Raw genomic sequence first — 25,226 nt, forward strand, 5'->3', positions numbered from 1 at the left:
GAAATGGAGACTCATCAGAGCAGGCAACGTTTCTCCAATCTTCTATTGTCCAGTTTTGGTGAGCCTGTGTGAATTGTAGCCTCAGTTTCCTGTTCTTAGCTGACAGGAGTGTCACCCGGTGTGGTCTTCTGCTGCTGTAGCCCATCCGCCTCAAGGTTGGACGTGTTGTGTGTTCAGAGATGCTCTTCTGCAGAGCTCGGTTGTAACGAGTGCTTATTTGAGTTACTGTTGCCTTTCTATCAGCTGGAACCAGTCTGGCCATTCTCCTCTGACCTCTGACCTCATCATCAAGGCATTTGCGCCCACAGAACTGCCGCTCACTGGATATTTCCTCTTTGTCGGACCATTCTCTGTAAACTCTAAAGATGGTTGTGCGTGAAAATCCCAGTAGATCAGCAGTTTCTGAAATACTCAGAGCAGCCCGTCTGGCAGCAACAACCATGCCACGTTCACAGTCACTTAAATCCCCTTTCTTCCCCATTCTGATGCTCGCTTCACACTGCAGCAGATCCTCTTGACCATGTCTACATGCCTAAATGCAGTGAGCTGCTGCCATGTGATTGGCTAAAATTTGCGTTAATAAGCAGTTGGACAGGTGTACCTAATAAAGTGGCCGGTGAGTGTATATACATATATACATACCGATGTACAGTATAAATCTCATAATCCTAATAAATACAACATGCAACAACTGCAATCAAGCGTTTTATTTTTGATAATTTGCAGTGAGTCTGTTAAAGCATATATACACACACACATACATACATACTATTTATATATATTTATATATATATTTATATATATATTTATTTATATTTATATATATATATATATGTATGTATGTATATATATATATATATTATTTTTTGTCAATATTATTATTATTTTTACTTTTTAAGGCAAGGTTTAATGATATCTAGCCATTACTACTTTGCTTTAGTCATATTTAGACATTAGTACTGAAAATAAAGAGCTGAGTTTGAGTGCTATGATTGACAGCTGCTGCTGCTGCTGAAGCCCCACCCAAAAACATGCAAATGAAGCAGAAAGTATCCAGAAAAGTGAAGCACAGGAGTTTGTGAAGCACAGATGAAGATTCTGCTCACATCCTCCTCATGTCTGGAAGCTCTGGAAACGGGAAGCTGCGGAACTGGCTCATCCAGCAGGTGGATTCTGGGAAATATCCCGGCCTGGTGTGGGAGGACGCAGAGAAAAGCAGCTTCCGCATCCCCTGGAAACATGCTGGGAAACAGGACTACAACCGGGAGGAGGACGCCGCGCTCTTTAAGGTCAAACAGCAGGAGAAAATGCACCATTACAAATGCACACAACATTATCAAGCCCAGTCTGGATCTGCATTTCACAGTTTAATGTTGCAAACGTTTTTGTGCATTAATTAATTTATTTTATATTTCACAATGCAATTAAAATTATTTATTTTGTTATAATTAAAATATTTCTAACATTAATATTTAAATATTTACAGTTTTATATATTTATTATTATATTTATGTAGCTTTTTTTGTCATTTTAAGATTGAAAACTTATTTTGTGAATTTGTTTGCATATAAATTTTATATCTTGTGAAGCAATTTTAAATATTTCTTACATTAATATTTTAATATTTATGTTTCTTGTTATTCCATATTACTGCAAACTCTATTTAAGCTGGCACACTTTTGTGCAGTTTTTGTTTATATATAAATACAAATATTATTTCATTATACAACTGTAAATAGATTTTGGTTAATTTAAAATATAAAACATTTAATATAATTTATTTATTACATTTTTTATGTAGCATTTGTTGGTCATTTTTTGATTGCAAACTTTTTGTTTCTTTTAATTAAAATATTTTATTAATAATTTAAAAAATAAAAATATTTGTTACAGAAATTTTTATGTTTTCATTTATTTAATATTATTTTTTGTGTAGCATTGTTTTGCCTTTTTTAGATCGCAAACCAACTTTGTGCATGTTTTTTAACAATTGACTAGTGCCTTTATATTTCACAATGCAATTAAAAATATATTATATTTGAACTAAAATAATAATAATTGTATTACTTAAAAATATTTAAATAATAATGTTATAAAATAATAATTATGTTAAAATATTGATTACATTATTATTATTAAACTACAAATTACAATATTATTATTAAAATATTACATTATAATTATTCAAATAGTTATTACATTATTATTATTCAAATACTTACTAAATTATTATTGTTAAACTATTTATTACATTATTAATAATAAAATATTTCTTAAACTATTATTGTTAAAATATTTATTACATTATTTTTGTTTAAATATTTATCACACTATAATTGTTAAAATATTTATTTCATTATTATTATTAAAAAATTATTACATTATTATTCTTAAATATTTATTACGTTATTAGTATTAAAATATTTATTACATTATTATTATTAAAGTATTTATTACAATAATATTGTTAAAGTATTTATTACATTATAATTGTTAAAGTATTTATTACATTATTATTGTTAAAGTATTTATTACACTATTATTATAAAATATTTATTACATTATTATTATTAAAATATTTATTACATTATTATTGTTAAAATATTTATTACATTATTATTATTAAAATATTTATTACATTATTATTATTAAAATATTTATTACATTATTATCATTAAAATATGTATTACATTATTATTATTAAAATATTCATAACATTATTATTATTCAAATATTTATAACATTATTATTATAAAAATATTTATGACATTATTATTATTCAAATATTTATTACATTATTATTATCAATAAAATTTTTATTACATTATTATGATTAAACTATTTATTAAATTATTATTATTAAAATATTTATTACATTAAAAAAATTATTTACGTTTTTTATTTATATAATATTCTATTTTATGTTTAAAAAATCTTTTTATTTTCATTTTTAGATCACAAATTTGGTCAAAAATTTGTTTGTACATCTATTTTTTCATGCTATATCCGTGTAGTAAATCATTTAAAGGGCCAGCAGCATCATTTGTTGACTATTTTAGCTGTATAATGTCCTGCTGTGTTCAGGCCTGGGCCCTGTTTAAAGGCAAACATCGGGAAGGAATCGACAAGCCGGATCCGCCGACGTGGAAAACTCGCCTTCGCTGTGCTTTAAACAAGAGCAGCGACTTCGAGGAACTGCAGAAACAGAGTCAACTCGACACCACACAGCCATATAAAGTCTACCGCATCATCCCTGAGGGACATAAAGCAGGTACACACACACACACACACAACATGCACACACACACACAATCACACACAATCTCACACACACACACACACACACACACACACACACACACACACACACACACACACACACAGCCATATAAAGTCTACCGCATCATCCCTGAGGGACATAAAGCAGGTATACACACACACACACACAACATGCACACACACACACAACATGCACACACACACACACACAATCACACACAATCTCACACACACACACACACACACACACACACACACACACACACACACACACACACACACACACACACACACACACACACACACACACACACACACACACACACACACACACACACACACAGCCATATAAAGTCTACCGCATCATCCCTGAGGGACATAAAGCAGGTACACACACACACACACACAACATGCGCACACACACACACAATCACACACAATCTCACACACACACACACACACACACACACACACACACACACACACACACACACACACACACACACACACACACACACACACAGCCATATAAAGTCTACCGCATCATCCCTGAGGGACATAAAGCAGGTACACACACACACACACACAACATGCGCACACACACACACAATCACACACAATCTCACACACACACACACACACACACACACACACACACACACACACACACACACACACACACACACAATCACACAGCCATATAAAGTCTACCGGATCATCCCTGAGGGACATAAAGCAGGTACACACACACACAACATGCACACACACACAATCACACACACACACACACACACACACACACACTCTCACACACACACACACACACACACACACACACAGCCATATAAAGTCTACCGCATCATCCCCGAGGGACATAAAGCAGGTACACACACACACACACAATCTTACACACGCACACATCCATATACTGTACATATATATATATATATATATATACACACACACACACACACACACACACAAGGACAGACAGACAAACACACACACACACACACACACACACACACCACACAGCCATATAAAGTCTACCGGATCATCCCTGAGGGACATAAAGCAGGTACACAGACACACAATCTTACACACGCACACATCCATATACTGTACATATATACACACACACACACACACACACACACACACAATCATACACACATACACAATCTCTCTCACACACACACAAACACTTGAACACGTGTATATAATATTAATATATTCTACACTATTACTGAATATATAAAACAAGCAAAAAATAAATAAAGTGTAAATGATGACAATATGTTTTTAATTATTTAATAATCCTCCATTTGAAATCAACACTACATCATTTATAACAGTATTACTCATTACTTTTAATACACGGATCTGATATATGAACGCTTTAAAATGTTTTTAAAACCTTTAAATTAACATTTTTAATTATCTCATATATTTTATTAATTTACAGAAATAAAATGGATTGTTTACAATTAAATTTAAGCATATTTTTCCTTCATTTCAGCACCAAAATCATACGAGAGAGTTTCCACCAGCTCAGTTCCTTATAACTACCCATTTTATCCTGCATATGAGCCTGTGGAGGGTCAGGTAACACATGAATCTGTTTAACCCACACTAAACTAAACTCTAGACTGATCTGATGCTCTGATAATGCGAAAGAATGTATGACTTACCAATCAGGTGATGTCTGTGCAGGTGTGTAACTTCCTGTCAGCTGCTGACCGGAGCTGGAGGGACTTCCTGTGTGAGCAGAAGCCGCTGTCAGATGTTCAGTACAGCCAGAGCTCATGCTGGAACACTGCTGTTTATTCTGGATCTTTCTACAACTACAGCACCACCGACCTGCCTCCGTCACAATTCAGCCTGGACATCCAGCCTGCAGGGGGCAGCATACTGACAGGTACACACACCGCTGGCAACAGCCCAGCAAACACCAAGAAATGGCCCAGCCACAGCCTTCAAGACACATCAAAACAGCCTTGCCACCAGCTAGAATTAGCCTAGCAATGCCCTATAAACATTGTAGCTACTACAGAGCAAAAGTTCAGCAACAACCTAGCAAACTCTTAGTAACCACCTACAAACACACCTTAACAACCTAGCAGTCACCATGAAAAAGCCTAGCAACCACTTAAAAAAAACTTAGAAACAGCCCAGCTGTAGCCACACAATAACCTTAAAGCAACCTGGCAACCACCTGGAAACAGCTTAGCTACTACCTAGAAACAGCCCAACTATAGCCTAGCAACCTCCTAGAATCCTAGCTATAGGCTTACAACCACCTTTAAAGAACCAAGCAACTTCTTAGAACAAGTTCAGCAACAACCTAGCAAACTCTTAGCATTCACCTAGAAACACACAATCTAGCAGCATAGCAACCACTTTAAAAACCTAGCAACTGCCTTGTAACATCCTAGAAACAGCCCAGCTACAGGCTTGCAAGTATCTTAAAACAACCTGGCAACCACCCAGAAACAGATTAGCAACCTCCTAGAACCAGGCTGGCTATAGCCTTACAACCACCTTTAAAGAACCTAGCAACTTCTTTGATAATGTTCAGCAACAATCTAGCAAACTCTTAGCAACCACCTAGAAACAGCCTAGCAAAACCCTAGAACAGGCCTAGATCCTGCCTTGCAGGATCCTAGAAACAGCCTAGCTACTACCTTGAAACAGTCCAGCGATAGCCCTTCACCCACCTTAAAACAACCAGGCCACCATTTAGAAACAACCTAGCAACCTCCCAGAAACAGCCCAGCAACTACCTTAGAAACAGCCAAACAACCACATAGAAACAGCCTAGTAACAACCTCCTAGAATCAGCCTAGCTATAGCCTTACAACCACATTAACATAACCTAACAACCTCTTAGAACAAGTTCAGCAACAACAAAGCAACCACCCAGAAACAGCCCAGCAACAACCTAGAAAAACCTAGGAACAGCCTCGCAACCTCCTAGAATCAGCCTAGCTATAGCCTTGCAACAACCTTAAAAGAACCTGGCAACCACCTAGAAACAGCCTAGAAGCCTCCTAGAATCAGCCTAGCAACCTCCTAGAACCTGCCTAGCAACCTCTTAAGAATCAGCCAAGCTATAGCCTTGCAACCACCTTAAAACGACCTGGCAACCATCTAGAAACAGCCAAGCAACCTTCTAGAAACAGCCTAGCAACCTCCTAGAATCAGCCAAGCAACCACCTAGAATTAGCCTAGCTATAGCCTTGCAACCACCTTAAAACGACCTGGCAACCATCTAGAAACAGCCTAGCAACCACCTAGAAACAGCCTAACAACCTCCTAGAAACAGCCTAGCAACCTCCTAGAAACAGCCTAGCAACCTCCTAGAATCAGCCTAGCAACCACCTAGAAACAGCCTAACAACATCCTAGAAACAGCCTAGCAACCTCCTAGAATCAGCCTAGATCCTACCTAGAAATAGCCCAGCAACAACCTAGCAACCTCTTAAAAACAGCCAAACCACCACCTAGAAACAGCACAGTTATAGGTTTACAATCACCTTAAAAGAACCTAGCAACCTTTCAGAAAAAAATTCAGCAACAACCTAGCAACCACTTAGAAACAGCCAAGCAACAACTTGGCAACCACTTAGAAACAGCCTAACACCCTCCTGTAAACAGCCTAGCCACTACCTAAAAACAGCCTAGCAACCTCCTAGAAACAGCCTAGCAACCTCCTAGAAACAGCCTAGCAACCTCCTAGAATCAGCCTAGCAACCTTCAAGAATCAACCAAGCTATAGCCTTGCAACCAGCTTAAAATGACCTGGCAACCATCTAGAAACAGCCTAGCAACCACCTAGAAACAGCCTAACAACCTCCTAGAAACAGCCTTGCAACCTCCTAGAATCAGCCTAGCAACCACCTAGAAACAGCCTAACAACCTCCTGGAAACAGCCTAGCCTCTACCTAAAAACAGCCTAGCAACTTCCTAGAATCAGCCTAGATAATACATACAATCAGACAAGCTATAGCTATGCAACCACCTTAAATGACTCGGCAACCACCTAGAAACAGCCTAGCAACCTCCTAGAATCAGCCTAACTAGAAACAGCCATGCAACAACCTAGCAACCTCTTAGAAACAGCCACCTAGAAACAGCCTAGCTATAGACTTATAACCACATTAAAAGAACCTAGCAATCTCTTAGAACAAGTCCAGCAACCACCTAGAAAACAGCCTAGCAATGACCTGGCAACCACCTAGAAACAGCTTAGCAACGACCTGGCAACCACTTAAAATCAGCCTAGCTATTTCCAAACAACCATTTTAAAATGACCTGCCAACTATCTAGAAACAGCATAGCAACCTCTAAGAAACAGCCTAGCAACGACCTGGCAACCACCTAGAAACAGCTTAGCAACGACCTGGCAACCACTTAGAATCAGCCTAGCTATATCCTTACTACCGTCTTAAAACGACCTGGCAACCATCTAGAAACAGCCCAGCTATAGTCATGGCAACCACCTTAAAACATAAATGGGTGGACGTAAACATAGCTAGTGAGTCTCATCAGTGTGTGTGTGTGTGTGTGTGTGTGTGTGTGTGTGTGTGTTCTCTACGGTCTCTCTCAGATGTGCGTCTGCAGGTCAGTGTGTTCAGCGGAGAGTCTCTGCTCACAGAAGTCACCGTCTCCAGTGTTGAGGGCTGTCGGCTGGCCCCTGAGGACCCCAGCTGGACCTACGGCGGCCCCGAGCTGGTTCCTCTGCCCCAGCAGGAGTGCAGGGGAGCGCTGGAGGGTGGGGTCCTGCTGTGGATGAGCCCCGATGGCCTGTACGCCCGCCGCTGCTGCCAGAGCCGCGTTTACTGCGACGCCACACACACACGACTGCTCAAACTGGACACACAGCAGACCTGCAAACTACTGGACACGCAGATCTTCCTCACAGGTCAGAAGCAGAGAGGAATTATTAACCATCCTGTATATTTTCCCCATTTCTGTTTAACGGAGGGAAGATTTTTTTTAAACATATTTCTAAACAATAGTTAAATAACTCATCTCTAATAACTGATTTATTTTCTCTTTGTCGTGATGACAGTAAATAATATTAGACTAGATATTCTTCAAGACACTTCTATACAGCTTAAAGTGACATTTAAAGGCTTCACTAGGGTAATTAGGGTAAAGTTAGAGTAATTAGGCACAGTGGAGGTTCTAGTTTAAATGGCACCCTGTCCAAAGCACCCCCTACACCCCCAGATTTATATTGTTATATTTATTTTTAATACAAATAACAATTTATTTATATGTATTATTAATAATAATAATATTATTATACAATTATTATTCTAAAAAATAACATGAATCAATCCTAAATGTTACTGGAAAATTATTTAACAACTGGATTGACATGCAATAATCACTGAAGAAATCTTTTGCACGAATATTAATTATGATAATTCTATAGAATGCAAATGAGCAATATCACACTCGTAGCAGTGTGCTATGGCTGTATATCAGCACTGGTGGGAGGTGTGCGTTGGCAACAACAGTTCAACAGTGCGTTTATACAACAGTTCGACGGCACAATCTTGTATATAAAATAAAAAATCAAACACAGAGAGACGAAACCCTTTTGTATTAGGAACTACTTTCTTCCGCCATTCATTCACATCTGCAGCTGACGTCAGAACAGCAGAAGCCGTTACTAATTCACCAACGTCACTTTAGAGCTAGCGTTTGAATGGCTGCGTCCGAAACCGCCTACTACTCAGTAGGTAATGCATTTGAATTTAAACGTACTACTCGGCCGTTAGAAAAGTACGTTCTATACAGTATGAATGTGAAAAGTATGAATGGAATTCGGACGTACTACATCCGACATTTTGTCATGGTCACGTGACCTACCTGCGTCAGTTGCGTCGCTTTACTTCCATTCATAAATTCACTCGCGGGGCATCATGGCATAGCCAACGTGCATGGGATGTGCACTCCGGAATCTCGCCAGAAGTAGTAAGTCATTCGGGTACTTCTCGCATACTGATTTTCGAATTCTATGAATTCGGACATACTACTCGGCTCGCATACTGATTTTAGCATACTATATAGTATGGAAGTATGCTGTTTCGGACGCAGCCAACGACTCTCTATAGCGTAATGTGAAGCGGCGCTTCTGGTGTGTGATGCCCTTAAGGTGAAGACAAAGCAGCAAGTTTTGCTCACATTGTAAGATTATAAGGCTGAACGTGACATGAAATGCCGTCAGTCTACAGAGATTTCTCCCTACAGTCTATTACAGTCCGCAGTATTTCTCTGTTGCCGTCGGTATTGTGACGGGTGTCAGGTGTCTCAGCGTTTACCCGGAGACTTTAAGGAATAAAAAAAGCAGACAGACACTATTCTGCTATTCATATTGGCCTTTATGCGTTTCTCCTAAGTGCTGTCGACTACATACAATGCCAGTCAACGACAAAAGAGAAAGAAAAAGACACTCAAACATCCGTCGCAAAAGCTCCCATACATGCGTGCTTACATCTCAAAAGGTAAAACAACCACAGGAATATTCCTCTTAATGAGGACATTTATACACAATGCATATCAAACATTAAGCGACCGTTACAATATCACAATAATTAACCTCGAAAAAAACAGAGCAATCACTAACTTACCAGATTGCTGTTGTGTTTGCGATAAGGAGGGACGAGGCTGAATCCAGCTTCTTATTCGCAGCTTCTTATTGACTTTATCCAGTCCACCTTAAAAACCACGAGGCTTCCGTTTTCAGCTTTTTTATTTGCACTCAGGAAAACACACTGGCTGCGTCCGAAACCGCCTACTACTCAGTAGGTACTGCATTTGAATTTAAACGTACTACTCGGCCTTTAGAAAAGTACGCTCTATACAGTATGAACGTGAAAAGTATGAATGGAATTCGGACGTACTACATCCGCCATTTTGTCATAGTCACGTGACCTACCTGCGTCAATTGCGTCGCTTTACCCCCAATTATGAATTCGCTCGCAGGGCATCATGGGATAGCGCAGCATGCATGCGATGCGCACTCCAGAATCTCGCCGGAAGTAGTAAGTCATCCGGGTACTTCTCGCATACTGATTTTCGAATTCTATGAATTCGGACATACTACTCGGCTCGCATACTGATTTTAGCATAATATATAGTATGGAAGTTTGCGGTTTCGGACGCAGCAACTGAGCTTATCATGCCGTTCTGGCGCCATCTTGTGGACAACGTCAACCGTCTTTGGCTGCAGACGAGCTCTCTTAGAAATTGTAAATATTTTAAAATAGGCACTATTCTTGCAAATAAACTGCATAGTTGCAATCTAAACAACTACATTCTCCACTAACAAAGCCTCAAAAGTACATTTGTACTTTACTAACAGTACATTAGTACCTTACTAACTGTAAGGGGTGAGTTGTTGAACTGTAAGTTGATCATCTCTGTCTTGCTTTATTCAGAACTGCAGGCTTATGTGCTTCATGCTCGGCCTCCTCCACGTTTCCATGCACAGCTGTTATTTGAGAGTTATGACCGCTCAGAACGACCGCTGACTGTCCAGGTACTGAATTATGACACTCACAATAATAATAATAATAATAATACTAATAATAATGGCAGCATGGTGGCTCAGTGGTTAGCACTGTGGCCTCACAGCAAGGAGGTCGCTTGTTCGAGTCCTGGCTGGGCCATTTGGCATGTCATTGTGGAGTTTGCATGTTCTCCCTGTGTTGTTGTGGGTTTCCTCCGGGTGCTCCAGGGGTCTGTTCTTCGTACCTCGCTTAAATGAAGATGATTTGGCAGATCCTGGATCTTTTAATCTTGATAACTGATCTCTCACTAATTTGGTTCTTCAAACAAGTTCGTGAATCAGATTAAAATGTCTGGATAAACTGATCTGAGATCGCTGCGTGTGTTAAGGACAGATCTATCGATCCTCGAAATCATGATCAGCAATGCAACGATTGGCTGACGGCACAGCAGCGTAATGACATCATCTGATTAATATTCAATTATCCATGTGAGCAAAATGACATCAAATTACCAGTAAACGGTTTGTTAAATATGACACGCAAAAACCTTCCACATTTGTTGTGAGCTGCAGGCTTTACACTTTCATGTGTCAAGTGTATCATCATGTATTTCAATGCAAATCAATGTATTTAGTTCTACATTTAGAGAAGATTTTCTTTATTATAGTAGCCGTTTTTTAATCGGTGTAAAGAATAACTGGTTGTTTACAATTTGTGAAGCATCAAATCACTGTCATATTAACTGCCAAAACATGTTCATGACTGCTGAAATGTATTATTGCTTTAAAAAAGTTCATATCAATAAGTTTTCTCTTTGCACCACCAGGTGGCAGTCTTTGTACTTTCATTTTGAGAGTGCAGATTGCACAAGTTTTATTATTATATATATTTTTTTTATTTTATTAATAGCTATAACTATATATATATATAGTTTAAAAAATATTTACTCTTTTCCCAAGTGTATATAACTACTACTGTAAGAAAATATCAGAATTCAGAACATACTTTCTCTATTATCTTTGCTTGAACTGAGCCGATCTAATCCTGTTTATATGAATTGAACCTGCTCCCGATCAGGTTTAAGCTAGCAGAACTGTTGCTATGACAACAACTCTCGGATCAGCTTTGAAGAACGAAACGATCCTGGATCGTATGGAAGCATATGAGTAGCATAATTCAATTCAAAATGTAATATGCAAAATGGCAATGCAATATGTTAAATGGCAATGTATTTCTGTATTTGAATTTGCATTTTCCAAGACATATGAGCAATGTTTGGTGCAGAATGAAAATGTAAATTAAATTACATTGTTTGCATTTCTCATTTCAAACACTGTTTTAATATGTAAATTGTATCCACATTTTAAAGCTTTATAAGTAGCAAAATTAAATTGAAAATGCTATACACAAACTGAATTTGATGTGAATAAAGTACAAGCAGAAACTGTAGCAAAATGATAATTTAAATGTTATTTGTCCTAAATGCATTTACACTCACGTCTAGGAAACGCAGGATTACATTTTCAGCATAACAGCATGGGATGTGTGTAGCAAAATTAATTTTGAAATGTAATATGCAAAACGATAATGCAATATGTAAAAGGCAGTGTATTTCTGTATTTCAGTTAGCATTTTCCAAGACATATGTGCAATGTTTGCTGCAGAATGAAAATGAAAAAAACATAATGCATTTTCATTTAACACATCGCGATGAATGAAAGCCGATTTGAAATTGAAAATGCATTCTGGCCTGGCCACGCCCACAGACGGCCGCCGTTGCTGCCAGGCGGGTTTTAGGTTATGTCGTCACAGCTGCCGCGAGGACTATTTGGGACATTTGGCAGCATAAACATGGCGAAGTCTGTTCCTCAGCGGCTTCGTGAAGCTGCACGAGCCCTCGAGCTTGAACTGGGAAATACTTTAGAAAACCAATCACCTCCTAGCTCAGTAAACTTGGCTTAAGGTTTGATATTCGCGCACGCAGTTTTAGGGATCATCTGCAAATTACAGGGGTGATAGCGTTCCGGCACCACGCCGGATTTCCGGCGTACTGTGGCTGCGGGGGAAAAAAAATCAGGTTCACGGATATTGATCTGTCATTTCTCTAGATTCACAGAATTCACTCACTGCTGAAAGCGCCGGATTGGTTTTTATTAAGTGCCATTTTGTGTGCTCGTGAATCATCTTTGAGTGTAGACGCCATGTAAATAAAAGATTAATTGTGTATTAGAGAGCTTTATAAATTATAACGGATCTTTGTGAGATCTCTATGAACTAAGATTAGTGACGCTTTTTAGTGATAATAAGAGGAGCATGCTTTGCACTTTCCAGGCTATAATCCATTCAGAATTTGTATGAAACTTTCGTTTTCGGCACATATACGCTGATATGTTTTGGGAATGACATCTGCATATTTACGCTGGGTTTATTCTCGAAATAACGGTGAAGCAATAGACGGGACAAAAATATATTTCCCCCTTCTCCTTAAACAATAGTGTTTCAGCTATGAAATAGTTCAGTTTTGTATGTAGCCTAATGGCAAAGTGTTTATATTTAGTTTCATTTTTTATTCAGCTTATTTAGAAAAACGTTTGGAGCATTTTTTATTCGTTAAAAATAATTTTTTTTTAACGAACAGCGCCCAGCGGAAGACCATCATTGTCTGTTTGATCAGTTTGCCTTCTCAGATCATCACGACTTGCCTAAAATAAAAGATATAAAACAGTTCAAGTATAAAACAATGGTAGCTTAAACGTTAAAGAATGTGTGCTATTAGGCGCATAGTTTGCTTATAAAAAGCTTGCAGGACATCGCGGCGCCAGAGCAATCACTTGCATTTTTTCAGTGGGAGCACTTTAAAGTTATCCGTCATTTTGCTCACAAAGTACGAGTAATACATCAAAAAACGTTACAGCGTTTTTATAAAATAAAGAAAACCAAAATTATGCGCTTTCTGTGGTCTGGTTTTTGAACAGGAGCGCTTAACAAAATGAAGCAAAATGTATATGCCTCACAGACATAATAAATATATTTATAGAAAGCTTTAAATTATTACTTAACGAAATAAAAATCGAAAACAAAAAAACTCCTTCATGTAATCCGTAAAGATGAATTTCTTTCTAAAGGCGAGTCCAAGAGGAGATTGTCAGTCAGGATCTTTACGACACTGACTCAGAATAAGTAAATAATAAATTAAAATAATAATAAAATAAAATAATAAAAAAATAAAATAAAATAATAAATAAATAATTAAGATATGTCCTTACTCTTTCCTCGACACATTCATTGTTATTTGTTTTTGCCGGTGCTTGGGGCGAGTTTTAGCTTATTGTGTGCGCTTGAACGCGGATTCACAGTAGCAGTTTTAACATGGAGTGACACGACATCTGACGTACAGATGACACTGGCACAGTCCGGTTTTCCACTGTCATGTGTCACTCGCTTGTGGCATGTGTAGTGACCTGTGTCACTCAGAGTGTCGCGCTGCATGTCACTGCAGTGACATCGACACCAGGCGAAGCTTATGACATTAATTAACACGAGCAAAACCATATTTAATCATTACGCGACTTTTAACCTAATTTATCGCGTCGCAAGTTAGTTTATTTGCTGAGCTACTCCACGATGTTTTAATTTAAACGCATTTATTTTATGTATTCGTAGTCATACTTCCGTACGTAATATAGTCATTTGACAGTACATGTCAGTCAAATTTATTGTGGCATGCTTATGTATGGGAGGGGTTACACTTATCTGTTGTACTGTATATTATTGCATGCTGGCAGTTCCTTTGTTCCCTACAATATGGACTTCTCTATGTTTTTAATTAATTCATTTATTTTATTATTTAACTTATTTTTATTTTAAGGTATTTTAAATAATATCCTTAAAGTTATAATAAAATGCATGTTGAAAACTCATAACATTTATGCATGTAAGATAACAGGTGTCATTTGCCTAATGATTTTTAAATATTAAAGCAAAGAGACTTATAAGATTAATGTGCTTATAACGTGCTTATACTGACACCTACTGGCACATGTCACAAGATCACTGACACTGGCATGTGTCACTGACATTACTGGCATGTGTCTAAAAAGAGCCACTTGACAATAATGATGATCAGGGTTACACATAGGCTGTTAATATATTTGGGCCCAGGGGCCCACAAGTTATGTGTTAAAAGTGCGTTGCATACATAGTACCCCCACCCCTACTCACCTCAGGGGCAAGGAAAAAAAGTTCAGGCTCAGGAATTTTTTCCACTATCAGCCCTGAAATTACATCAACAGAACCAAAACGCACAGTAACGCAAAGCAGAAAAAAATTGAGGAGATTCCAATAAATGGTTAGAGGCCAGACTGATTTAATACAGGTAGCAAAGCTACTATACCTCTAACTATATGGTACATACAATGCAGAAATAGGCAATAGCTCTTGTCACAAGCATACAGTACACATCAGCTAAAGCCCCTTTAGGTTCTGTCGATGTAATTTGCAGATGATCCCTAAAACTGCGTGCGCGAATATCAAACCTTAAGCCAAGTTTACTGAGCTAGGAGGTGATTGGTTTTCTAAAGTATTTCCCAGTTCAAGCTCGAGGGCTCGTGCAGCTTCACGAAGCCGCTGAGGAACAGACTTCGCCATGTTTATGCTGCCAAATGTCCCAAATAGTCCTCGCGGCAGCTGTGACGACATAACCTAAAACCCGCCTGGCAGCAACGGCGGCCGTCTGTGGGCGTGGCCAGGCCAGAATGCATTTTCAATTTCAAATCGGCTTTCATTCATCGCGATGTGTTAAATGAAAATGCATTATGTTTTTTTCATTTTCATTCTGCAGCAAACATTGCACATATGTCTTGGAAAATGCTAACTGAAATACAGAAATACACTGCCTTTTACATATTGCATTATCGTTTTGCATATTACATTTCAAAATTAATTTTGCTACACACATCCCATGCTGTTATGCTGAAAATGTAATCCTGCGTTTCCTAGACGTGAGTGTAAATGCATTTAGGACAAATAACATTTAAATTATCATTTTGCTACAGTTTCTGCTTGTACTTTATTCACATCAAATTCAGTTTGTGTATAGCATTTTCAATTTAATTTTGCTACTTATAAAGCTTTAAAATGTGGATACAATTTACATATTAAAACAGTGTTTGAAATGAGAAATGCAAACAATGTAATTTAATTTACATTTTCATTCTGCACCAAACATTGCTCATATGTCTTGGAAAATGCAAATTCAAATACAGAAATACATTGCCATTTAACATATTGCATTGCCATTTTGCATATTACATTTTGAATTGAATTATGCTACTCATATGCTTCCATAGGATCGTGTCAAATCGTCAATATCCAAATCCAGCTGAGTAATCCACGTACGAAGAACGGACCCCAGGTTCCCCCGCAGTCCAAACACATGCGCTATAGGGGAGTTGATGAACTAAATTGGTTATAGTGTATGGAGTGAATGAGTGTGTATGGTGTTTCCCAGTACTGGGTTGCGGCTGGAAGGGCATACGCTGTGTAAAACATGCTGCAATAGTTGGCGGTTCATTAAGTTGTGGTGACCCTCAGTTTGGTTTCAAAATGAAAACTAAGTTTTAACCTGTGTTTACAAAACAACAATGTGCTATAAATAGATCCTGAGCATGCAGATCCACACTGTATTTTGTATGCCAGGTCAGTAGGGGGCACACACAGAACCGTCCAGATGTTGACACTCTGTTGAGGTCTGCAAAAAAATAACAACACCTGATGTGCATGTGACTTCATGCTCCATACGAGAGGTGTCTTTAAGCTGCCATCATTAAAAAAGCATTTTATATAATGTATTAAATACAGCCGGGAAAATAAGTATTGAACACCTCACCATTTTTCTCTGGTGCTGTTGACTCGAGTTTTTCCACAGGTGTAGGTAACAGCAAAATAACACCATATATGCAAAGAAAACAAAACTACTTAGTTTACAAATAAAGTTCTGCGTAATAAAATGAAGAAGTATTGAACACATGAAGAAAGGGAGGTATATTCCGGCAGTGAAAGCCCAGACAGCAGCTGAAATCTCTCAGTAGTTCTTCAGCAAGCCTCTGCCCTTCCTCAGTGTAAATGAATATCAGCTGCTTCAGTCCAACATCTACATCAGCAGGAGGATGAAGATGAACCCAGGGTGGACATTTCAGCAAGACAATGATCCAAAACACAGCCAAGGAGACTCTCAGATGCTTTCAGAGAAAGAAAATCAAGCTGTGGAATGGCCCAGCCAATCACCTGATCCAAATCCAATAGAGAATACAGAATAAAGCTCAGATTTGATAGACGAGACCCACAGAAGCATCAAGATTTTACACTCTGTTGAAGTCTGTGAGAAACTCACACCTGAGGAATGCATGAAGCTTTGTTCTCCATATGAAAGGAAGGTCTGTCAAGCTGCGATCATCAACAAAGCCTTCTATATAAAGTGTTAAACACATTTCAGTGTTTCAGCACTTTCTCCTGTCATTTAATTCTTACCACACACAACTCATCTTTTGTTTTATTTTTTTATGTTTGCATTGTTTGGGTTTTTACCAAAATCTGCTTCAACTCCATGTCAACAGCTCCTTTGGAAATTGTATCCCCAGGAAAGCAACATGACAATGTGCTCAATACGCATTTCCCCCGCTGTTTATTAACTATAGTTTCATATTTTCGGTCGTTATTCTGATTAGTCGATGGCAGTGCTTTATAGCGTTGTTTTTTAATACACTACCCCTGGCTTCAAATAAACATTTGTAATGTTGTGATTTCTCCTGGTGGTTGATTTAATGGATTATCATGCTTCTAATAAAATCTCTATGGGAAAGTGAACTGTAGTGTCTTCTGCTGCCCTGTAGGTGGAGCCACTGTTCGCCCGTCAGCTGATACTTCTCCTACAACAGGGCGGAGTCAGTCACATCCGACACGCCCACGACCTTTCTCCTTTGACAGCAGAGCAGATTCACCCGACCTTTCAGGACCACGCCAGTGGAGTTCAGACTCATGGAAACTTCTCCCACCAGTGACGCCAGAGACAACCATTGATTTAAATGCGCATATTAATTATATTAAACATACCTATGGGATGTTGCTGTGGAATTTAGCAACTTAATGCATTAATACAGGATATGAGAGTTCTAATATTTACAATACATACAGCTGAAGTCAGAATTATTCGCACTTCTGTATGTTTTTTCCCTCCAATTTCTGTTTAACAGAGAAAAGATTTCTAATCATAATTTTAATAACTCATGTCTAATAACTGATTTATTTTATCTTTAAGACACTTCTATACAGCTTAAAGTGACATTTAAAGGCTTAATTAGGTTAATTAGGGTAAGGTTAGGATAATTAGGCAAGTCATTAATGATGGTTTGTTCTGGAGACAATCCAAAACTAATATTGCTTAAGGAGGCTAAAAATATTGATTATTAAAAACTAATTAAAAACTGCTTTTATTCTTGCCGAAATAAAACAATTAAGACTTTATCCAGAGGAACAAATATTAGAGGAAATACTGTGAAAAATTCCTGAATCTGTTCAACATCAGTTGGGAAATATTAGACAAAGAAATAAAAGTTCACGAGAGGGCGAATTATTCTGACTTCAGCTGTATATTAATATTCTCATATATAATATTCTTATATATACAGCTCTATGCAAAATAATATCAAAACACTTGGAAGTTTTTTTGTTTTTCTGCTTTTTTACACATATTTGAATATTGTTTTTATTCTGATAATATTTCTTCTGAATCTAAAAGAAAAATATTGTAATTTAAGGGATTTTTATTAGATAATGCCAAATGTTTTCATTTGTTGCTATTATAAATCCAGGTTATGCAGCAAATATTGATTTCAAAGTTCAATGTTTGACTGAAAATTAATATAAACAATCTGAAAAATGCCACATCTGTTGTGGTATGCAAAAAAAAAACTATTTAAAAGAAATAACATCTGTAGTTCATAGAAAATAAAATTAAATTTGTTTTTTGTTGTTTTGTAGCTCAAACACAACTTTAAATTGTAAATCTTTTTATAAAAAAAAAATCTAATTCCACTTTATTAGGTATACCTTACTAGTACTGGGTTGGATCCTGCTGGAAGCAGCCATCAGAAGATGACATGGTTAACATCAATACTAGGCTGTTGCATTGGCATGATGCGTAAATCATACTAATGAACCCAAAGTGTGCCAAGAAAATCTCCCCCACACCATTACACCACCACCACCAGCCTGAACCGCTGACACAAGGCAGGATGATCCATGCTTTCATGTTGTTGACGCCAAATTCTGAGCCAAACATCCGAATGTGTCAGCAGAAATGGAGACTCATCAGAGCAGCAACGTTTCTCCAATCTTCTATTGTCCAGTTTTGGTGAGTCTGTGTGAATTGTAGCCTCAGTTTCCTGTTCTTAGCTGACAGGAGCGGCACCCGGTGTGCTCTTCTGCTGCTGTAGCCCATCCGCCTCAAGGTTGGACGTGTTGTGTGTTCAGAGATGCTCTTCTGCAGAGCTCGGTTGTAACGAGTGCTTATATGAGTTACTGTTGCCTTTCTATCAGCTGGAACCAGTCTGGCCATTCTCCTCTCTCCTCAAAAAGGCATTTGTGTCCACAGAACTGCCGCTCGCTGGATATTTCCTCTTTGTCGGACCATTCTCTGTAAACCCTAGAGATGGTTGTGCATGAAAATTCTAGTAGATCAGCAGTTTCTGAAATACTCAGAGCAGCCCATCTAGCACTAACCATGCCACGTTCACAGTCACTTAAATCCCCTTTCTTCCCCATTCTGATGCTCGCTTTACAATGCAGCGGACCCTCTTGACCATGTCTACATGCCTAAATGCATTGAGCTGCTGCAGTGTGATTGGCTGATTAGAAATTTGCATTAAGCAGTTGGACAGGTGTACCTAATAAAGTGGCCGGCGAGTGTGGATGTTACTTATACTTTACATAAAAGTTTAAAAAGAAAAAAATAAGTATTCGTTGAAAATATGAAAAAGTATTTTACTGATTCTGAAACCAGCAAAGGAGAAATACTTCCATGCCTGCCTGATTATATGATTAATAACTGTATAATTTTTTGTGCTTATTTTTTATTTTTTTATTTCTCTGTTGGCACTGAGAGAACATCTCAGGGATTTAATCTGATTAAATGAATGTTTATTTTAGATATATTGAATGATATTTTCTATCTGCTTAATGCAAAAATATACAGTTGAAGTCAGAATTATTCGCCCCCCTGTTTATTTTTTCCCAAATTTCAGTTTAACAGAGAGCAGATTTCTTCAGCACATTTCTAATCATAATAGTTTAATAACTCATCTCTAATAACTGATTTATTTTCTCTTTGTCATGATGACAGTAAATAATATTAGACTAGATATTCTTCAAGACACTAGTATTCAGCTTAAAGTGACATTTAAAGGCTTCACTAGGGTAATTAGGGTGAAGTTAGGCTAATTAGGCAAGTCATTGTATAACAGTGGTTTGTTCTGGAGACAGTCGATAAAAATACAGCCTTAAGGGGCTAATAATATTGACCTTAAAATGGTGTTTAAAAAATTAAAAACTGCTTTTATTCTAGCCGAAATAAAACAAATAAGACTTTCTCCAGAAAAACAAATATTATCAGACACACTGTGAACATTTCCTGAATCTGCTCAACATCATTTGGGAAATATTTAAAAAAGAAAAAGGGGGGGCTAATGATTCTGACTTCAACTGTATATTGTAAACAGGCCCTGTACAAATGTGAAACTATAGATTATATAACAATTAAAAAAACTAAAAAATTGACATGAGTTATCAAACAATGAACTATTTTTAAGCTTTGATTTATGACAAAAGAATAAATAATGTCATTTTTATTCTACTTTATACATCTATGTATTAAATGTTACACAATATTAATACACCACAAAAAAAAATATATTTTCTTAGATCTTTTGTCTTGTTTTTAGCTTAAATATCTAAAAGGTTTTATACATCAAGAAGCATTTTCTAGACATGTAAAACACTGTCTTGTTATCAGAAATAATATTCCAATATTCAGTGAGTTTTTCCTTAAAACAAGCAAAATAATCTGCCAATGGGGTAAGCCAAATAATCTTGTTTTTTCTTTTGACGTGAGACTATTTGTCTTACCGAATGGGCAGATTATTTAGCTTGTTTTAAGGGAAAACTCGCTTCATTTTGGCATATTGTTTTTGAATTTGTAATAATTTTTTGGAGGGGTTTTCACCTTTATGGGGTAGGACAGTAGAGAGAATTGTCAGGAAAGCATGGAGCGCAGAGAGAGGGGAAGGATCGGCATAGAACCGCGAGGCGGAATCGAACTCAGGTCGCCGTGAGCACCGGAGTGCATGTGTCGACGCATTAACCACTACACCACTGGCACCGACGGCATAATGTTTCTTAAAACAAGATTCTATGTTTTGCTTTAAGAATGTTTAGATTTAAGAAAAGCATTTTTTATTAACTGATTTAAAAGTTTGATCTAATGCTGTCTGTTCAACAAATAAACGGAGTCGCTCGTCTTTTCATTTATTGCATTTATTTGGTTGACTGTCGGACACAGAAATACACAATAAATATGACATCGACTGGCTAATATACGCAACGGCACAGTGTTTGAAATCAGAGACACTTTTAGAGTGAAACACCTGTAAACATTTATATTTCCCCCAACATGGAGCACGAATACGAGCACGGTTTGGTTATTTAATGCCCACAGATGCGGTTTAATAGTGAGATGTTCCTGAAGATCTCCATTAAAGAGATAGTTTACACAGAAGATGAGCATTTACAGTTCATTTACTCTGAAGATGACTTTTATTTTCCTCAGTGGGACATTAAAGATGATTTTCAGCTCAATCTGTGGTACTGATTTGTATAATGCAAGTCAATGGTTACCCGTTTTTGAGGTTCAAACAAACAAATCTAAATCAACCTGTAGCAAATGATGACACACTGAGCTCTCATGAAGAAAAACAATCAGCAATCTTCTAACAACATATGTTGCTCTATGCTAGTTTTTAACAGCAGATGGCGGCATTTGCTTGATTTTAACAAAAAAGGGCGCTCTAGGCTAGTTTTTAAGAGATAGATGGTGCTCTAAGATAGTTTTTACCATCAGGAGGCGCTCTAGGCTGGTTTTTAAACAGCAGATAGATGATGCTCTATGCTAGTTTGTAAAACCAGATAGCTCCCAAAGTAGCTTTAAAAAGCAGGCAGCGCTCTAGGCTAGTTAGTATAAGCAGATGGTGTGCTAGCTAGGTTTTAACAGCAGATAGATGGTGCTCTATGCTAGTTTGTAAAAGTAGACGGTGCACTGGGCTAGTTCATAACAGCAGAAGGTGTTCAATGCTAGTTGTTTACCAGCAGATGACACTATTTGCTAGTTATTACCAGCAGATGGTGCTCTATGCTAGTTTTTAAAAGCAGATGACACTAATTGCTAGTTTTTAAACAGTAGGTGGTGCTCTATGCTAGTTTTTAACAGCAGACTGCGCTCTAGGCTAGTTTTTAATAGCAGATAAATTGTGCTCTAGGCTAGCTTTTAACAGCAGACGGCGCTCTAGACTGGTTTTCAGCAGCAGACATCGCTGTAGGCTAGTTTTTAATAGCAGATGGTGCTCTAGGCTAACTTTTAACAGCAGATAGATGGCACTCTAGGCTACTTTAAACCAGCAGATGGTGATCTAGGCGAGTTTTTAACAGCAGACAGCAGCAAATAACACCATCTGCTGTTAAAAACCAGCCTAGAGCGCAGTCTGCAGTTAAAAGCTAGCCTAGAGCACCATCTGCTGTTAAAAACTAGCCTAGAGCACCGCCATCTGCTGTTAAAAACTAGCATAGAGCGTCGCTATTTGCTGTTTAAAACTAGCCTAGAGTGCGTCTGCTGTTAAAAACTAGCCCAGAGCGTCAGCATCTAATGTTTAAAACTAGCCTAGAGCACCGTCTGCAGTTTAAAACTAGCCTAGAGCGCTGTCTGGTGTTAAAAACTAGCCCAGAGCGCCATCTGGTGTTTAAAACTGGCCCAGAGCGCAGTCTGCTGTTAAAAACTAGCCTAGAGCGTCGCTATCTGTTGTTTAAAAATAGCCTAGAGTGCGTCTGCTGTTAAAAACTAGCCTAGAGCGTTGCCATCTGCTGTTAAAGACTAGCCTAGAGCGCCACCATCTGCTGTTTAAAACTAGCCTAGAGTGCTGTCTGCTGTTAAAAACTAGCCCAGAGTGCCATCTGGTGTTTAAAACTAACCTAGAGCGTCGCCATCTGCTGTTTAAAACTAGCCTAGAGCACCGTCTGCTGTTTAAAACTAGCCTAGAGCGCCATCTGCTGTTAAAAACTAGCCTAGAGCGCCGTCTGCTGTCAAAAACTAGCCCAGAGCGCCTTCTGCTGTTAAAAACTAGCCTAGAGCGCTGCCATCTGCTGTTTAAAACTGGCCCAGAGCGCTGTCTGGTGTTCAAAACTAGCCTAGAGCGCCCTCTGGTGTTTAAAACTAGCCTAGAGCGCCGCCTGCTGTAAAAAGCTCAGCAATTGATTCTCAGCAAGAACGATATTTCACCACAGCTCAAAGATTAAATCTAATTTTATTGTAAATAATGTTGGATTTCCTGCACAGCGTGATCATTTGCCTTCATAAGAGCCATTTATAGTGGTTTTTAACTTTCAAACAGGTTGACTTGTACTAAACGATTCACCAAGGACCACAGATTCAGCTCAAAATCGTCTTTAATCTCCTAATGAAGAAAAACCCATCTCAGAGAGCCTCATCCTCTGTAATTTTACATCTTTGTATGAACTATCGCTTCAACTCCAGCAATTGTGCATCTGCATCAAAAGGTGAGCCCATATAATCGTGCTACCACGAAACAGGAAGTGACATCAGTCAATGAGTGATTGCATACACAAACACACAGTGAAGTGGTGAACCTGAATGAAAAAAAAAACCTGAAAGGAAAATCCGGCGTGTTTATCATAGTGTTCACAAATAATACTGGCATCTCTTCATTTCACCTGCTTCCCTTTCCAAATATGCAAGAAAACGTCCCTAAAATATGTCAGATCAGTAAAAGGATCATCACGCAGATGCTTACACATCACGTCCAATATATATATATACATTTATATTTATACAGACATTTATATGTATATAAAAAACTCAAATAGAAAACCAAATATAAAACATTGCAGAACAAGGCAAATAAAAATGCTTTGGTCAACAAAACCCACATACTGGCAGGAGGACGTCGATCACATTTATACCAGCTCCAAACGCGGCAAACGAACCAGCGAAATGTAACCAAAATACACTTTTGCGCTGTGCGACTGGCCTTGACGCAAAATATTTGGCGAAACTGTATTTCCCGAGAATCATACGCAGTCCAGAAAGCCATTCCTCGTCATTCACGTACACTTATATATGTGTGTTGGTTATACTTCAGCAGGAGAACATCTCTTGAGGATATTGCATGCTGGGATAGCTGTGAGTGGTTAAAACAGCCACAAGTTTCTTTCTCTAAACCAGATCAGCAAGTAGGAATGGATTTGCACTTTCTGTAGGTTTAAATCAGTCATGCCGTGAGCTCGTAAAAGTGTGTGGATGTGATGTGTGTGGCTCACTCGAAGGTCCAAACCTCCAGGTCCTGGATGGTGAAGTCCTGTTTGGAGGACAGCGGCTGGTTGTTGAAGGTGGAGCATCTGGAGGTGGTGCCGTGGTAGAAATCAGCGTCCAGCCACAGCCCCAGACCCCTGAGAAAGGTGGTGATAACAAATCAAGGTTAAATTCAGTATAATCAGTGTTGCCAGAAAACTAGCCAAGAGGGCCGTTTGCTGTTAAAAACTAGCCCAGAGCGCGGCCATCTGCTGTTTAAAACTAGCCTAGAGTGCTGTCTGCTGTTAAAAACTAGCCCAGAGCGCCATCTGGTGTTTAAAACTGGCCCAGAGTGCTGTCTGGTATTTAAAACTAACCTAGAGCGTCGCCATCTGATGTTTAAAACTAGCATAGAGCGCTGTCTGCTGTTAAAAACTAGCCCAGAGTGCCATCTGGTGTTTAAAACTGGCCCAGAGCGCTGTCTGGTGTTTAAAACTAACCTAGAGCGTTGCCATCTGTTGTTTAAAACTAGCCTAGAGCGCCGTCTGCTGTTAAAAACTAGCCCAGAGCGCGGCCATCTGCTGTTTAAAACTAGCCTAGAGCGCTGTCTGCTGTTAAAAACTAGCCCAGAGCGCCATTTAGTGTTTAAAACTAGCCCAGAGTGCTGTCTGATGTTTAAAACTAGCCTAGAGCGCCGTCTGCTGTTAAAAACTAGCCCAGAGCACGGCCATCTGCTGTTTAAAATTAGCCTAGAGCGCTGTCTGCTGTTAAAAACTAGCCCAGAGCGCCATCTAG

The 25,226-nt window shown here is 38.3% G+C and overlaps 3 protein-coding genes across 13 annotated transcripts in view; 2 read left to right on the forward strand and 1 right to left on the reverse strand.

Annotated features, from left to right (window-relative positions):
- Positions 1 to 9,740, forward strand: part of pycr3 (pyrroline-5-carboxylate reductase 3) — a 547,472-nt gene extending 537,732 nt beyond the window's left edge. Inside the window, exon 6 of the transcript XR_012395608.1 lies at positions 9,598 to 9,740. The gene's annotated coding sequence lies outside the window, so the exon portion shown is untranslated. The remainder of the gene's footprint in view (positions 1 to 9,597) is intronic.
- irf4l (interferon regulatory factor 4 like) lies at positions 1,031 to 21,377 on the forward strand. Of its 2 annotated transcripts, XR_012396165.1 has the most exons (8): positions 1,031 to 1,289; positions 3,085 to 3,271; positions 4,799 to 4,884; positions 4,993 to 5,197; positions 7,888 to 8,202; positions 10,733 to 10,833; positions 17,695 to 19,214; positions 21,099 to 21,377. XR_012396165.1 is itself a non-coding variant. In XM_073933822.1 (7 exons), the coding sequence occupies exons 1-7, from the start codon at positions 1,116 to 1,118 to the stop codon at positions 17,860 to 17,862; spliced, it is 1,236 nt and encodes a 411-aa protein (XP_073789923.1). In that variant the 5' UTR covers positions 1,031 to 1,115; the 3' UTR covers positions 17,863 to 21,377. The 2 variants fall into 2 exon arrangements, 1 of the variants encoding a protein (XP_073789923.1); XM_073933822.1 differs by having other exon boundaries at positions 17,695 to 21,377.
- ncoa7b (nuclear receptor coactivator 7b) overlaps positions 21,376 to 25,226 on the reverse strand; it is a 53,161-nt gene continuing 49,310 nt past the window's right edge. For 4 of the 10 annotated variants that reach the window (XR_012396159.1, XR_012396156.1, XR_012396158.1 and 1 more), the window contains exons 16-17: positions 23,354 to 24,589; positions 21,376 to 21,896 (exon numbers count right to left, since the gene is read on the reverse strand). Coding sequence is in view for 4 of the 10 variants with exons in the window: in XM_073933781.1 (XP_073789882.1) it covers positions 24,457 to 24,589 (133 nt within the window). In the remaining 6 variants the exon portion in view is untranslated. Of the gene's footprint in view, positions 24,590 to 25,226 lie in introns of all 10 variants that reach the window. The other 6 variants (XM_073933781.1, XM_073933779.1, XM_073933780.1 and 3 more) reach the window with 2 other exon arrangements.

Source organism: Danio rerio, chromosome 20 (assembly GCF_049306965.1).
Source record: "Danio rerio strain Tuebingen ecotype United States chromosome 20, GRCz12tu, whole genome shotgun sequence".
Classification (NCBI taxonomy): Eukaryota; Metazoa; Chordata; class Actinopteri; order Cypriniformes; family Danionidae; genus Danio; species Danio rerio.

Excerpts from the sequence above, each read along its gene's own strand:
- irf4l (XM_073933822.1), top strand. The coding sequence starts at position 1,116 with ATGTCTGGAAGCTCTGGAAACGGGAAGCTGCGGAACTGGCTCATCCAG. Across the intron at positions 5,198-7,887 it reads AGGGGGCAGCATACTGACAG|ATGTGCGTCTGCAGGTCAGT; the intron begins GTACACACACCG and ends GGTCTCTCTCAG. Across the intron at positions 10,834-17,694 it reads AACGACCGCTGACTGTCCAG|GTGGAGCCACTGTTCGCCCG; the intron begins GTACTGAATTAT and ends GCTGCCCTGTAG.